The 16,430-nt window shown below is 39.6% G+C and overlaps 2 protein-coding genes across 2 annotated transcripts in view; both read right to left on the minus strand.

Moving 5' to 3' along the window:
- Positions 1-8,216, minus strand: part of cers1 (ceramide synthase 1) — a 31,164-nt gene extending 22,948 nt beyond the window's left edge. Inside the window, exons 1-2 of the mRNA XM_040129687.1 lie at positions 8,183-8,216; positions 5,904-7,131 (exon numbers count right to left, since the gene is read on the minus strand). Of these exons, the coding sequence (XP_039985621.1) occupies positions 5,904-6,152 (249 nt within the window). The 5' untranslated portion in view covers positions 6,153-7,131; positions 8,183-8,216. The remainder of the gene's footprint in view (positions 1-5,903; positions 7,132-8,182) is intronic.
- A 94-nt stretch (positions 8,217-8,310) lies between these two features.
- Positions 8,311-15,719, minus strand: cope (COPI coat complex subunit epsilon). The gene is made up of 10 exons (XM_040127726.1): positions 15,534-15,719; positions 15,289-15,351; positions 15,027-15,127; positions 14,049-14,201; positions 13,574-13,627; positions 13,197-13,278; positions 12,575-12,730; positions 10,144-10,212; positions 9,176-9,250; positions 8,311-8,661 (listed from the first exon to the last, which is right to left on the minus strand). Exons 1-10 carry the CDS (start codon positions 15,633-15,635, stop codon positions 8,608-8,610), a joined length of 909 nt encoding a protein of 302 aa, XP_039983660.1. The 5' UTR covers positions 15,636-15,719; the 3' UTR covers positions 8,311-8,607.
- Positions 15,720-16,430: the final 711 nt, after the last annotated feature.

The raw sequence follows: 16,430 nt of genomic DNA on the forward strand, positions 1-16,430 counted from the left end.
CTAAAAGCCAAGGTGATATCATCAAATTGCTTGTTTTGTGCAAACAACAGTCCAAAGCCAAAGATATACAGTTTTCAATCACAAAAGACAATGGCTTAAATGACTGAAATGGTCAATCAACATATTCGTTGCCTTTTCTGTTGATTGACTAATCGATTGAATAGACTAACGGTTTCAGCCCTGGGCAGGTATATGGAAAACAGCACACCACCAATTACATCGCTGGGAAATCTGAACTGACCAGCTTGATGCTGAGTGCATTACAAGCTGGAACAGCCCTGCAGGCAGCCAAACCCACAAGTACACAAAGCCCAGCATCAGCGTAGAAAGGCAACAGACATTCAACTTTCTGCAGACACACAAGGTCAGGAACATAATGTGGCAATGGCAACAGGAATGTTATAATCTAAACATACACAAAAAAGCTGTACGTATACAGTATATGATACTGATATAGATGTAAACAAATATGCTAGATTTTATTAGAGACTTATGTAACCGATTCTATCAGTGACAAATTATGATTAATTGCAGTCCAATCTCTGTGTTAGAAACTGACAGTTTTATGAACCTTTAAGTGCTTTGTATTTATGATGTATGACAAGTCGAATCACAGAGCCATAGATCACATGTCATTTGATGGCGAAGTGCTGCTCACCTAAACGCCATGTGATGAAAAATTAAATAGCTGAGTCACAAGAGGAGAGGAGTATGTGATTTGTAATAACCAAACCTCAGAACAACTGCTTGCAATCAGTGTCAAAGTTACAAGCAATCTTACCTGAGTGGGCAATTTTGACTAAATGGACAGCACTTCCCCTTAACCAAAAATCCAGTATCAGGTTTCTGTCTGCGGCTCTAATGCACAACAATGAGCAGGAGCTTAGTGGAAGGGGATCTGCAGTCTGTGGTTGGGACCATGTCAAACCTCAGGTTGCTTTCACATTTAGAACAACAGCAGGGGTTGAGGTGCTGCTCAGCTCTCTGCAGGGAGATAAGCTCTGCAACAGGGCTGGAGCTGGCAAGCACACTGCTGCCCTCCTCTTTGAGTGACTACTTTACTGTAGTGTGTGCGAGTGTGTGTGTGTTTGAAGGACTATGGGAGGCATTTATGAGAGCGTTTATAAACTGCTGCTGCTGAGAGGGTTTGACCACTGCTTCCCTTGTTTGTCTATACTGAGCAGCTATGGTGCTGCCTTTTTCAAAATACTTGACTTGATGCTGCTGTATATAAAAGTTTGGCAGAGGACAGACATTGCATGTGTGTGTGTGTGTGTGTGTGTGTGTGTGTGTGTGTGTGTGTGTGTGTGTGTGTGTGACAGACCATATGTCCTTTTACTAAAAAAAAAAAAAAAAAAAAATGTCCTAGTGGGTGTGTGCGCGCAATTGTGTTAATAATTGGCTGCTGCATGCTGAGTCAGCAGGCTTGGGCCGAGATACATAACCCCTCAGCCTACTTCTGTCTTCAGTTCCTTCCTTCCTCTGGCTCCCGCTTCCTTATTTGTTCATTCATCCTCTCCGATTACTCCATCTCCTCTTTTTCCACCTTTCTATTCGCACTCCAGTGCCATCATTTTGGCTCCCTTCTTCTTAAACTCTTTTTCCGTAATACTTTCACGCTGTCTTCTCCATACTAATCAACTCTCTTATCCACTGCGGCCCTGTACTGCTATAGTAGTAAGTGGCACATGCACACTTTTGACTGACAAAATGTAAGCAAACACAAACATCCATTATGTAATTGAAACCTCACGCACTCAAACCACCAGATTAACACCCATTTAAATTGTACTAGCAAATAGACACAGGCCTGCACAAACTTAGATAAGCATGTTCCTGAAGAGTGACGTTAAAAAGAAAATGAGGAAGGAGAAAATAGCTACTTTCACATTCGCCTGTGTGTGACATGATATTTAGAAGACTACTAGGTACAGTTTATAACGGTAGAGTGAAGAATTTCAACATTTCTCGATCCTTTTCCTGAGATGTATGGTAAGCTTTTCAACACTTAGCTTAAAGGTCACATTCACCTTTGTTTAAATTTTGAACTTCCACTGTCACTAGTGCCAGTGGATGAGTCAGGACATTATGATGCACCACAATGTATTTATGTAACAGTTGAGCTCAAGTGGCTTACTAACAACTTGTGTTTAATTAAACCTGAGTACGTTACTGTGATTCATGCACTCAAGCATCTAACTGAATGTGGAGCATGATAAAAACCACTCACCCGACCACACAGGACTGCACATAGGGGTCATCCCCACCCCCAACACACTTGCCTTACCTCACCCTACAGAATGCTCACTGACACGTGAAATGATGGTGCCATTGGGAACCTGGTTTCCCTTCTTTGGGTAACATAAATACAGAAAGGTTGAAACATACAGAACAGTCCAATTCAGAACAACAGATGACTGATCCAACCTCCAGGTTTGCAATCTTGACCTCATTTCCTAATTCTAGGAGCAAGTTAAATCACCACAACGGTAAGTGTCTATTCAACATCTTCACTGTATGTCCCACAGTGTGCTTGATAGCTTTAGATATTGGATTTGTCAATTGTATTTTTGTAAATATAAATCTCCCAAAATAAAGAAGAATGAGTATCCCTTGCAGAAGGTCGAGCAGAGACAATCTACCAGAACCGGGTACAGTAACTCAAACATATAACACAGTCACAAAAGAAGGTATCACTTGGACTGCTTCCACAATTTGGATCTATACAGTGGAAAATGAAGACCAGAGGAAGTGAAGATTTTAAGTGGGTCAACTTTCATTCTTCACACATGACTGGGAGTCCTGTAAGTAACAAAACAGGAAACTAATTATTTTTATCCATCAGCTCTTGTGGCAGATGAATTTTAAAACTGCACAAGCAACTTCTCTAAGAAGAGACTGATTTTAGACAAGAGACATTTGTAAAGAGCCAAAGTTTACCATGACCTGACAATCAAATATCAATCTCTTTAACTGACAACCCTACTGATGAATAAATAATTTCTATAGTGCACTGTTCTTTGAAGGCCTTAAACAGCGTTTTCATAGCATTTCAGAGGAACAAACATTCATTTCTCACATTTCAGATCACATAGTCAGTTTTCAAAAAATAACACGGTAAGATTACACAGTGCTTTGTCCACTGATGTCTAAGATAACATTTAACGACTATAAGGTCTCATGAGCTCTGAACCTAATTATGTGTACTCATGATTATCTTTGTTGTCATTTATTGTTCTGATTGCCACTTTACTGTAAATCAGAGCCCATAGCTATTGTTTACCTCAACACTGTGAAAACCACATATTCAATCATTCCTGACAAGATATTAAATGCATTGTGGTTTACTCAACATTCAACTTAACAAGTGAGAAAACATCCTATTGTTTTGAATTCACTGGCATACACTGTGCTAAGATAAGAGCTCAAATACTGTGGTTGTACTCTTCTGACAACCCACCTCAGCTTTTGTGATGTATAACAGCAATACTCGTATTGCATTAGCTCAGCACAGCTGACCTAACACTGAACCCATCCTCTTCATCCCTAATGTAAGCACCGTAAGGTGGAATTACAAATGCACCAAATAACCAAGGGCACATTGACTGATTCTTAATTCACCTACATTAAACAAAATCACATCATCCTTCACAGAACTTGTAGTACTCAAGCATCCATCGAGGTCCATCCCATACTGTTCCATAGGAGCCAGTGAGTCACACACACAAACATAATGAATAAGGGAATACGGGCCTCATTCTTTACATTCTCGGGGCCACATCTGGCATCACACATGGGTCCCTGAGCTACCCTGAGCTATGCTGCTATGGCATCATCATTGTAGCATCTACTACGTGTAGACACTCCACCCCCACCCACAATGGTGGCAGAATAACGAGCTGGAGGCCACATCCAGGCCATCTGTGGAGAGAGGGCTCCTCCCTAGCAAACACCAACAGGGTGGAGGTACTCAGGAGTTGGATGGGTGAAGGGAATATAGGAGACCTGGGCATAAGACCAATCTGTCAGAGCATAGCCTGAGCATCTGGCCTCAGAGACATATTGTGGTTAGAAACAATATAGTGATGCTGATTTTAGAGACACTTCAGGTTTGTAAATGCACTCTTTAGGTCCTTAGTAACTTAAAGAATGTCATTATTTTCTTTTACTCTTTTGGTAACAGCATGTGCCTAAAGTTTTACAGAGTCGGATGGTCTAATTTCTGAAAATTAAGCTAGTAAAATAATGTAGATGCAATAGTTCATATTTGGAAAGCATTAGCCAATATGATATTGATACTGTGTGATGCAATACATTTGTTTACCGTTAAAAATGGTAACAGATTTTCCAGACTATTTTAACCAAGGTAGCCATCCCCTGCCATAATATATCTGGGTACATGAGGCCATTCTGGGAAATGCTGCAAATCAGTGCTCAAGACTGATTGATGGCAATATTTTACTTTTATATTATTTTTGTATAAATGTGAAGAAACACTTATTTCTCAGGTATTTAATTTACTTGCCCAAAAAGTTTCTCCATCGATTTTCCCACAAAAAATTTTGTTTTACAATATATATATATATATATATATATATATATATATATATATATATATATATATATATATATATTGATGTTGGGATATAAAATTAATTACAGTGGATTTTATCCATATTGTGTAAGAGAGTCTGAAAGGAAGGGAAACAGAAGGGAGGGGAGGACTTTGCTATTTGACATAATTGCAATTAATGACTTTTCTGCCATGTTCTAAAAAGCACTAACAGAAATCTAAAAGCTTCAATATTAAATTGACTTAAAAACTGATAACATGGAAAAGAATATAGAAAGGTATGGGTATGTTTGGACTGTACTCAGTGAACATATATCATTTATTTAAAAAAAAAACAACAAAGATACAGAAAATAAATACTGCTGAAAAGTTCAAAGTGAACTGTTTGACAATTTTTATATGTAAGAAATGGGCTTTGAGACATTGGTAAGATTCAACATGACAAAAGCTTAATGGGACTTAACTGGCTGTGATTATTATATATCATCTCTAAACTATTAAACACACACTTCTTTTAGAACATACAGCAACAAAAACGCCCATAGCTGTCTGTAAGTGGGAATTAAGCTTGCAGTTCAATTAAATGCACTACAGACTATTCTATTAAAATACCCATATCAAAAGTGTGTATAGATATAAAAGTCTTAAAATTCAAATGTTTTTATTTGTCACACCTTATCAGTTCAAATGTTTGCCCAACACAAGTATAGATAAGGGTGTTTACTGTCTAGTATGAAATGATTTCTCCCCCTAGGAGTCCCCTGTCACCCTTTGCCAGCCCCCTCCACAGACACACAGTACATGTCGACTGTATCTGCCTCGAACCTTATGGCAGCTGCCATATATATTGGCAAGGGCTGACTGGGTTTCGTGTGTACACTTCCTTCCCCTACCTGAACCATCTTGAATGACTAACAAGACCAAATGAGAACCAGTGGGAAACTGTGTTTTTTGGTAGACTGTGGGTCAGGTTAATATTTTCCGACACTATGGTTGTGGTTAAGCTGTCTGAGCAGGGGTGAAGGCGTCCTGTTCCTCCTGACTTGTTCCTCTATCTTAAAACTACAACTGGATCCAATATATGTTCAAATCTGCAATACTCACACCCACCGGTTTGCATCCGCTGCCTCACATACAGACTTGTGTGCATGCAGGACGCATGTGCCATCAGTAACAACCCCCGAGAGATGGGAGGCACAGAGGCCACACTTCTGCAGGGCTGGGGCTCTAATTGGAGAAATTAGCCACTAAGCCCATTAATTAAGGATGTAAATAAATTACCCATGGGGAACAAGGGGATCAGGATGTGTTGTGGTTGTGTGGCACCCACCTTAAACAGACTTTCTGTCAGTCCCCGCCTGACCTGCGTCCACAAAAAGGCGCAAAAAAAGAACAGGGCGATTTCGGTCCAGGTAATGTAAGCGTTATCCAGGAGAGTCCGTTTGGAGAGCTCCAGACCGCAAGTGCTACAGTCTCTCCATGCGCCCAGCATGACCGACGAGGCTCTGGTGATAAGATCCAAGTATCCCGGCATGGGATCCACTTCCACCGGCCCGGCGACCCCGTTATGACTGCTCATTGTGGTGCGAAGCAGAATCAACAACAAAAACGTGGAAACCGGGCGAGAAAATGACTCCAATTGAGGGACAGAGCGAGCTCGGGGAGCAGTGCAGTCCAGACGGTGTTACTAATCCGTCAACCAGCTTGCTAGCTCACCTAAAAACAAACGCTAAAACAAGCTTATCTAACCAGCTTACTCTCTTCTTCTTTGTTTTCCAAATTAAGACATGGGCCCATTCTTCCCGTTAAGGATAGGTTTTATGAAGGACAGCAGGGCCCACAATGTCTGACCAGACACAGCAGCTGTACGGCCGGATTTGATAATCATACAAACCACTTACTAAATAGGATTTTGACCATTAATCTGAGCCATTAGCGCCTGTCTGTTGGGGGGTTTCCTCTGATCATCGTTCCGCTACGCACACGGGCTCGTCAGCGGCAGCAGCGCGTCCTGGTTAGCCGCCTAGCTAAGTTAAATCAAACGCACACAACAGTGAATTGACCAGCATCGGCAGTAGCTCCCCAAGCTAGCTGGCTACTTGAATAAATTAACCCAAAGCGTGATGGAGCACGCACACATCTGCGGATTCAGCTGGAGCTCTGAGGGTTTCTGTCGCCTTTCCAGCGCCAAGCCCACCCAGCACATGAGGTTATTGTGCCGCTATGCTGCAACGTACGGTCTCATCTCTGTCTCCGTTACTCGCTTTATGTAACGGTTCCGTGCCGCTTCGTGAGTTGGAGCGTCAGATTCTTGCCGAGACAAGTTATTCCAGCGAAATTTAATGGATAAATAAGAAGAATATTATCCTGTGAAGAAGCAGTCGTTTCTCCGTCGCTTCTTCTCCTCTTCCTCCTCCTCCTCCTCCTCCTTCTCCTTCTTCTTCTTCTCCTTCTTCTTTCTCTCCTCTGCCGCTGCCCCTCGCCGGTCAAGGTGTCCACGGGTAAGTTTTGACAAGCCGCGCTCCGCGTTCAATTTGGGATCAACTGGTTCGTTGAAACTGGGACAGCGTTTATGAGAAAAAAAAAAAAAAAAAGAAGAAGAAGAAAAAAAAAGAAAGCCGAGGGGGCGTGGCGTAATTAGGACCGCTATCTTATTTTTTGAACCCCCTGCTGAACCGCTGAGGATTATAAAGGATGGCTTAAAGACACAGTGCAGACAAATACGGAACACAAGATACGACACTACACACAACATCATACGAATGTGTCAAAGAGCACTAAAAACGGCCCCTTTTCATTTTCAACACTGTATTTATTGGGCTTAAATTCATGACCGGATTTACCCTTCGAGGGGCCCTGGGGCGAAAATTTGCTGTTTAACCCCACTTATACATGGCAGTTAGATTATTTCCCCAGACACCAACCAGTACTCTGGAGCATACATGATTTGGCGATTAATCAATTAGTCGATTGACAGAGAATGAGTTGGTAACAATTCTGATAATTGTTTAAGCCATTTTTAAGCAAAAATGCCGCATATAAAACAATCACTTGTACCAGCTTTTTAAATGTGAATATTTGCTAGTTTCATAGGTTTATATGGTAGTAAACTCATTATCTTAGCTTTTTGACTGTTGGTCAGACAAAAAAAAAGCAATTTGACTATTTTCACTTGGGCTTCAGGGGAAAATGATATTTTCTGATGTTTTATACACTGAACAGTCAATCGATTACTAAAGCAAGTAGCTGTTACACTTATCGATGATGGAAATAATTGCTGATTGGAGCCTTACAGGTCTCCAATGCCATCATAGGAGACCTGTAAGGCTGCAATCAGCAATTATTTCCTTACTGTGGGTTTTCTGTGTTAATTACTTGACAAGCGGAAAAAAATGAAGAAATTTGATAAAAACAATTATAACAAATGAGCTCAATAGAAACGAAAATAAAACTAGATTTTGAAAGAGTCCCTCTTCAAGACCCACACCAGGAGATGGAGGAAGGAAGAGCAACCCGCAAGGATATTCTACTTCAGTGGTAAAAATTTGAGAATAATCAAATTATGTAGACCAAAGTTATATGGAGTAAACCTGAAGCTTTTGGGGGTACCTGCTGATATGGGGCCCCTGGGCAGTTGTCCGCTTTGCCCAGTTGGAAATCCAGCCATGACTTAAGTTCATGCACATGTCTGCATGTACAGCCCTTCTGTTTGTTCACAAAACCACAATTCAAACACATCACATTAATTAAACATTTATTATCATTTCAAAGGAATGCTTACATTAAACAGCTGTGTTGATTTCCGTGAGAGAAATGCAAATTTATAAAGAATGGATACCAAGGCAGACATGTTTCATCTATCCCCAAGGAAAATGATGACCTCTGGTCTGGTTTAAATAATACGGCCAAAGTTTCCTTTAAGCACATTTTTTCTTACAAGTAAAAATATCAAAGAAATACAGGTGTGTGTGTGAGAGAGACAGAGTGTTGCAACTTAAGTCCATTGTTGAGGCATCTCAGCAAAAGCAGATGTCTTATACTGTAGCAGTGGGAGCGTACTGCAACGCTTGTCTGTCAAACTCATTCTCCTGCAGAAAAACAAAGAGCAGAGCACACAGCTGAACACCAGGAAAAACATTTGACCATAGGAACAGCTGTGCATCTGCACACTTGAATAATTTTTACACAATGTCTGACAAAGGCTAAAAATTCAGAGTTAAATGCTCTCATTGGCTTTGCTCCAAGGTCATCTGCTGCCCGACCATCAAAACAACAAAGCCAGGTAGTAAAATTATAGCACAGTAAAGGTTATGAAGGCTTGTCAACAACTGTGAGTTGATCTTGTGAACCCAAATAGCCCTGGCCACAGGTCAGAGGCATCCTCGATTTTCTCCACGTGTATGTTTTGACTTGGGATAAGTTGTGTTGATGTTTTTTTTGATAACCAATATACTCTTTCAAAAGTTCAAAAGCACAGCACAGCAGTACAGCTGCACCACAGTCATTAATGGATGGTAAAAAAAAATGGCAAATAGGAAAGTCTACCGCAATTTCAGCATGACGAAGAGCATTGAATAACACATCACAACACAAGCAAGTTACCTTGGCTAAATAGTCCTTCAGGCATGGGTGGGCTCTGTGTGCATCTTTCAGCTGAGACAGGTACCGATTGGTTACCTGAGGACAGAAGTAAACAGATCACATAAAAGTTATAAAGTGACAACAGCAAATGAGCCAAAAAAGCCTCCTAAACACAGTCAACAATCAACAATAGAACTTGTTTTCCAGGACCTTAAAACACACTTTTCTGATGAAACAACAGTTTTGTTTGTTTTGTTTTTTGTGTTGTCTGTGCTCTTCTCAGTAGTTTTAAGTGAGTCAGGCTTGTTTGGAAAAAAAGTTGATGTTTTACTTTGTGTCTGTTGGCAGGCCACTGTAAAACAAACATGATCAAACCACAATAACGACAACTTTCCTGTGTCAAACACTGGCCAAGTCCATGATTTACTTCAAATATTGATGAAAACTGTTCAAATAACTTAGTTTTTTGTGATATTTTTGGACTTGATTTGCATAATTATGAGAGCAAGTGGAGAGAGAGAGAGCCAATGCTATTCCATTCACAGAGAGCAGAAGCAGCTAAGACAATTAACAATATTTGAACTCTGAACTTTTGAATGATGGCTTTGATTCAATGGTCAGCATTATAGTGCATTACTATCAAGTCCATCAAATGTAAGGAAGATAATTGAGTCTTTATCTCATGAACTCTGAGTTCGAGGGTATATAACTTACACACAACCCAAAACCAGCAAATATGCTTAGATGACACTTTCTATGATAGAAAACAAACAGAATCCAAAAAAATAGCTTGTTTGCATGTATTTGCCTGGTTTAATCAAAGCACAAATCAAATCACAAAATTAGTGAGAAATTGAATCTTGCACTCATATGCGTAGCAATATTATCGGGCAAAGATTTTACAAGACTTGTTTGTCTATAGGAAACTGCGAAACTGACGGCTGTTAAAAGCAGTGCCCTCATTAACAGCTTTGGGTCCAAAGTCTCACCTCTGGAGCTTTGCCCAGGTGCTGAGTCAGCACTACAAGGTTGATTAACGTCTCAGGGTGGCCGCTGTCCTAAAAGGGGGAAGACAGAGAGACAGAGATGATTAGAAAGTGAGAGACAGTGAAAGAGAACAGTACATTCTGTTTAGCGTGTTTCAGGTGTCCTACTGAGATTAATAACTGAATGAAAGTAGCTTTATTTCCTCCCACATAAGTAAGGCAGACAACAAGGTGGTGCAGGTAGATTTTGTGCAGTGATCCAGTCTAATATTAACATATGCCATCAGAGTGGAAGTGGAGGAAAATTATGACTGTTGCTGCTGAAGTGTATAATTCTTTATGTATGTGTCAAACACAATAATTTCTTTTTTTATTTATTCCATGTATCACCATAAAATCATTTGTCTGCTTTAGCTAGGCAGAACGTGAGTGTTGACATCATTAATATACACTCAGGCATCATTCCTGTTTTGTCCTGTGTGTTTAGTGAGAGATAATATCAATAGATAACTATTACTTTGTAAAAATGTAACCAGTTATTACTGTAGTATGACTCCAACTCAAGGCGTCGTGAACTTTGGGTCTACCTCATGAAGCAGCATTACTAAGTTATCTGGATAATAGACAAAGGGTATTCCGAAAAGGGAGCTCAGAAAAGCTGGTAAAGCTTCACTGAAACCGACCTAAACAGCTGATTTAGTTTCAAGCCATTTCACAAACCCATCTCACAGCTAGTGTTGTCTGGCTATTTTAGGCTTAGTATTAACAGTAAACATGTTGCAGAGAGCTGCAACATTTACAACCACAGAGCAGTGCATATTCAACAGTGTGAAGAACGAAAATACATGAAAGTCAGAAACCACCATCAAAAATTTAACAATTACTCATATACTGTGAAGTGTGCACACTGGTCATACCTTATTCTGTTATAAATAAAGTGTAATAACTAAGTAATTGTAGACTACAAAAGACTGGTTGGTGCCATCTGCTGTTACAAAAGAGGCAGTTGATTTTTTTGTATTTTTCAAATTCCAGATAATGTTGATGAGGGAAGCATCCACCGAACAGAAAACATTCGCTAATGCTGATAGAAGTACTACCCTTATTAGTATAACTCACTCAAAAAGCTTCATAATGAGTATAATTATTTTTAAGTCGTGACATCAAACTGAGTGAAAGTTAAGATTAGCTTGTCGGAAATGTGCTTTGTCAAAATGTAAAAAAGTTTCATGGTTTAATCATATTTAAATAACATTTCTAACAGCGAAATCTCCCAGAGCAGTTCTTGGGCCTTTCTCAAACTTGACCGTCCCCACTCCCAATCAGTCACAGAGTGCAACTCTGTTTGTAGTTGTGCTCACAGCTGAATGAAGCACCCTTCCTTAAGGTGCAGGGTATAAATACAATGGGTAGCTTCGGGGCAAACTTCCCTCTCTCTGGCGGAAACGGGAACTTTTCATAACCATGGTTACGAAAGCGAAGAAAATTTTTGGTTTCGGTCTGAAACATCCTCTCTTATAAACAGCACTAATAATAGGCTACATAAGTAACAGCGTGGGCAATGAGGTGGCAGACTGATTACATTCACACCACAGTTGGGATAAGCCTACGCAGGAGAATAAAACTTACTACCAAGCTTCTTTGGTGACATTCCTTTTTTTTTGTAAACATCTTCTCATTTTTAACTCATTTTTGAGCTGCTTGGCTTTTGCAACAATCCCTGTAGAAATACAACACTTTACAATCAAATGAATACGTCTACTGCTTCCTAGACTAGATAAGGGTATATTCAATCCTAAATATAATGCGACCGTAAATTTTTAATGTCTGTAGGACAATAGTAAATGTCTATCTTAGTTAGAGCAGTTGAAAATAAATATTTGTACTGATAGTTGCATGGAACTTAGATTTGTATGGCACATGTTCCATGCCCAACACAACAAAGGCATTGCACATAGTCAGTAAGTCAGCATCGATGTAGACTTGCTGTTGGAGGGTTTTATAACCCACTTCCGCTTCTTGCTAACTGGTTTGGGATGGCGGACACTCCAAATGAAGACGTAAATGAAGTGGAAGTTGGTAGGGAGAGGGTGTAGGGTGGTTCGAAAAAGTGACTTTGTTTTCCATAATACCCCATCTTTTAATATTTGTTTACTCTAAAAATCAATTCTGAATGCATCTATTAATGAGGGTCAACCCTGTATATTTTATCACATAGTACCTCTGGCACAACTTCCCTGGTTAGCAGCCAATTAATCATGAATTATATGAATATGAATGTAATACCAGTTTCTGAAACAAGCCAGTAAGAGCTTTAACTGAATAAACAACTGTCCATGTAATTACACCACAGTGTGTTCAGTGTGTCAGTTAACGCTTATGAGAGGAAGAGACAAAACAAGAGACAAAAACAAAAACTCAACTGTCATCTAACCTTGTCAAGTGCCTCCTGTAGCACTCCCTCAGCCTCCTCCCATTTATTCTGAGCCATGTAACAGGCCGCCTGCCCGTTGAGAAGCAGCAGTGTAGATGAGTACTTGTCTGACATCTCCTGGAAAATGTAGTAGGCATCCTGCAGCTTCTCTCCACCCTGGAATAACAAGCAAAATGCAATAAAATGTAGGCAAAAAGATTAGACAGTGACCCTGCTGAAAAGGTTGAAACCCCGGGTGTTTGATTGTTTTTGTTTTGTTGTTTAATGGTGTCAGGTGTACCCACTGCTCCTCAAGAGTTGGAATCACTATAGTTTGCAATATGAGCAGTTCCAGTGGAACACAGTCCTTCTTACACTGGCCATACTTTACTATAGCTATATACTGCACCAAGAATTGCTACACACTACCCTGCCTGCTAACATTTTCAAACCTGCGGTCAATCACAACATAACTTGGATATTGATAATGTGATGAAGACAAATTTAATGTACTTGGTTTACCCAGGCACATTATGCAATTCACTCCATTATGTACAGGGGGTTTACAAATAGGGCATTTGTTCTTGACTCAAGTATTAATCTTGGTAATGTTATACAAATGATTGAATGCTTGTCTCCTCACCACAGCAATATTAACCCAGGCTGTGGCCAGCTGGGTCAGAGTAGCATCCTCATCCTGCTCCTGCATCTTCTTCAGCTCTTTCCTGTTAATGAGAAAAAGAAGAGAGAAATGTCATCATTATTAGAGGAACCCAGTCACAATTAAAACATCAAGCATATGCTTTTGTATGTGAATAGTCCCTTTTTATTATATAGGTCCAGACTTAACTATACATACTGTTGGTTTTAAGAGAGTTTACAATGAAGAATAGATCCACTTTCGCATGAAATTATTAATCACATTCAAAAAACCCCTGGATGTTTTACATGAGCCTTCACATAACAAACTGACCTAATAATTCAATGCAAACCATCCACTGTTTAAGTGCTTAGCCATACCTTGCCAGATCAACACGATCCAGACTCAGCAACACCTGAATGGTCATGGCCATGCTGAAAAATAAACAAATGATTAGGTTGATTTGCTCATTATTGTGCTGATGTCTTCAAAACTAAGGCAACATCATAAACCCAGCAACCCATCAGAGGGTGGTATAGAGCAGGTGTGGTAGCTTAAACTAGAATTTACAAAATTCTTTATGATTTACCACAAAACTTCACAGTAAAACACAAAGATGGTGCATTTTCCGTGGCTGGAGAAAATTTGCAATGCTTCCAAATGTATAATGCTTTTTGGAAATGTCAATCTGTTTAGTTGGAATGCACCTATCTTGTTGACAGTGATGATGCCGTTTTAGCAATTCTTATATTCATTTACAGTTTACTTGGGTGGTTGATGATAATCAAATGCAAAGAACAAGGATGAAACAAATTTGCTGTGGCCTTGTAGAGTAAAATATTGATGCTTTCTTACCACTCCAGGCTTTCTCCTTGGTGCAGAGTCCTGAGAGCAGCATCAGTGTTGATCTCATGGTAGTAGATGGAGGCAGCCATGAGGAGGAAGGTGGTGTTGGCTGCATCCACACTCTTAGCCATCTTCTTGTCAAGATCGGCGACAATAGCATCCCTGCACAAAAAATAGCACCGTGAAGATCAAGACTATAAGGACTTTAAACTCGAGAAAATCCTTGCCTCACACTCAGACACTCAAGCAGAAGATGAGACAATCAGCTAAACAGGTTGTTTGGTAATCTCTAAACAAAATTGCATTTAGACTTGTAAAGGCTAGTGCTGGGTGATATATTGACCATTTAAAGTATATTCTATAATTTTGGTGAGCATACTCAAGAATAGTAATCGCAATGCAATTTTGATAACCTTCCATCACAAAAAAAAAAAAAAAATCTGTGACATGGGAGATAGTTTGGAGACAAACTAATCCCTTTTGCACACCGAAGAAGATAACCACCAAAGTCGGAAGCACAGTTTAAGTATTTTATTAATCTCAGACAGCCTCTTTTGCATGAAACTGTGACAATCACCACAATTCAAAGTCCCATGTAGACACCTTGCTGTGCTATTCCATCAAATTAGCTGTATGCCAAGAACAGCAAAACGTGGGTAGGAAAAACTACTGCAGCAATGTATCACATCATTAAAGACATGGTTTTCACCAGTACTGTTTGGAGAATTAGGTTCCCATGGATACTTGAGACTCCCACATTCAATATGAATGTCCAAGTCTCTGCTCCAAAAACACAACAAAAACTGCATTAAAGTGTGATTGCATATCTGACTGTGTGTATTACCTACTGACTAGAATGTTCCTCTGCTAAAAATATGAGTGGATGTGTTGAGTTTTCCTTTATGTACAGCATACTGACACGGTGCATATGTTTTAGCCATATCTTTCAACTCCATATTGAACTAAACGTCAAATGCAAGCTCTTACCTTTTGCTTTCACTGGAAAGATACTCGGCAAACATCCTGACAGCTTGAAGCTCAGGTGGAGAACTGGCTTTAATGTCATCCAGGACAACCGCATACTTCCTCTGCAATAAAACACAAAACACAGCAGGTCAGGGTGGGCATGTTTTGTTTTTTTTTAATCTGTTACTTTGAAAATTATACAATACCTCTCAGCTAATGACAAGAAACTGAGTTCAGAGTGATACATGGGATTTCTACTTGAGAAAATCGCATTGAGGCTTACCTGGGCAATGTATGCTCTGTACAGAAAAATGTCCCTTTCAGTCTCCTTCTCTGGTGACGAAGGCTTCAAAGACAAAAACACAAGCTCCAGTTAAATACTGAGTTTAATCCAGCGAGAGAAGTATTGGCTAAAATATTTAGCATTATTGCTCGCTAACGCAGTGTCGGCTGCTGTGAGCCAGAGAGGCACAGAATGGAGAAAATAATACATTTCAAAACATTCAGCTGCTCACATACGTTACCTACCTTCACCTTCTGAGCCTCGTTTATGCATTGTTGATAACTGCCAATGTAATAAGCGTTTTTCACATCGAAGAGTTCATCAACATCACCCTGCTGCGCCGCCATGTTGACTACAGACAACTTCCTGACACGTAGCGAAAACACGTCAACTTCCTACTCGGTACCGAGGATTGTGGGAGGTGGAGTTCAACAACAAAAACACAGGCGCACATAAATGCATGCAGTCAGGTGTTTATTATGGGGTAAATTAATAATATAGATATAGTTCAAATACACTAGATAGTATTGTTCTGCCGTAAAAACATCCCCACATAGGTCCAAGTGTACTCTTATGTATCCGTTTATCTGCTTTAATATCAACCGTGAAGTTACAGCAATATTTATCTAGGGCCGTGCTAGCCTTCATAAAATGAGAGGTGAAATGAAGGCTTACTGGGCTCGATGCATTATCTGAGGAATGGCGAGTTTGGACTGCTGGTCAGACAAAAAAAAAAGTGTGATCTGATCAGCTTGGACACTGGGAAATTGTGATGTAAATTTGTGTATTTTTCAAATATTTCTCACATTTTATAGATCAAACTATCAATCAAGTAAGTTATTGGTAGATTAATCAATAATTTTGTTCACTGCCGCCCTGAATATATTATTACTAATATTAGTATAATACTACTAACTATTAAAAATAACCTTTCAACAGAAAAAAAATACCATTGTGGAATTAAACCAATTCTGAAAAAAAAAAAATTATTCACATACAATAATATTCTAAAAACAATAATCATTTCATATTTTTTTTCTCCATGTTTTTGTATATTTGATAAAGTCATGCTGATTATTCACATATCTCACTCACTTTTTGTACATTTAATATCCCCACTAGTAAGACTTGTGCAGTGCACA

This window comes from Xiphias gladius, chromosome 6 (genome assembly GCF_016859285.1).
Source record: "Xiphias gladius isolate SHS-SW01 ecotype Sanya breed wild chromosome 6, ASM1685928v1, whole genome shotgun sequence".
Lineage (NCBI taxonomy): Eukaryota > Metazoa > Chordata > Actinopteri > Istiophoriformes > Xiphiidae > Xiphias > Xiphias gladius.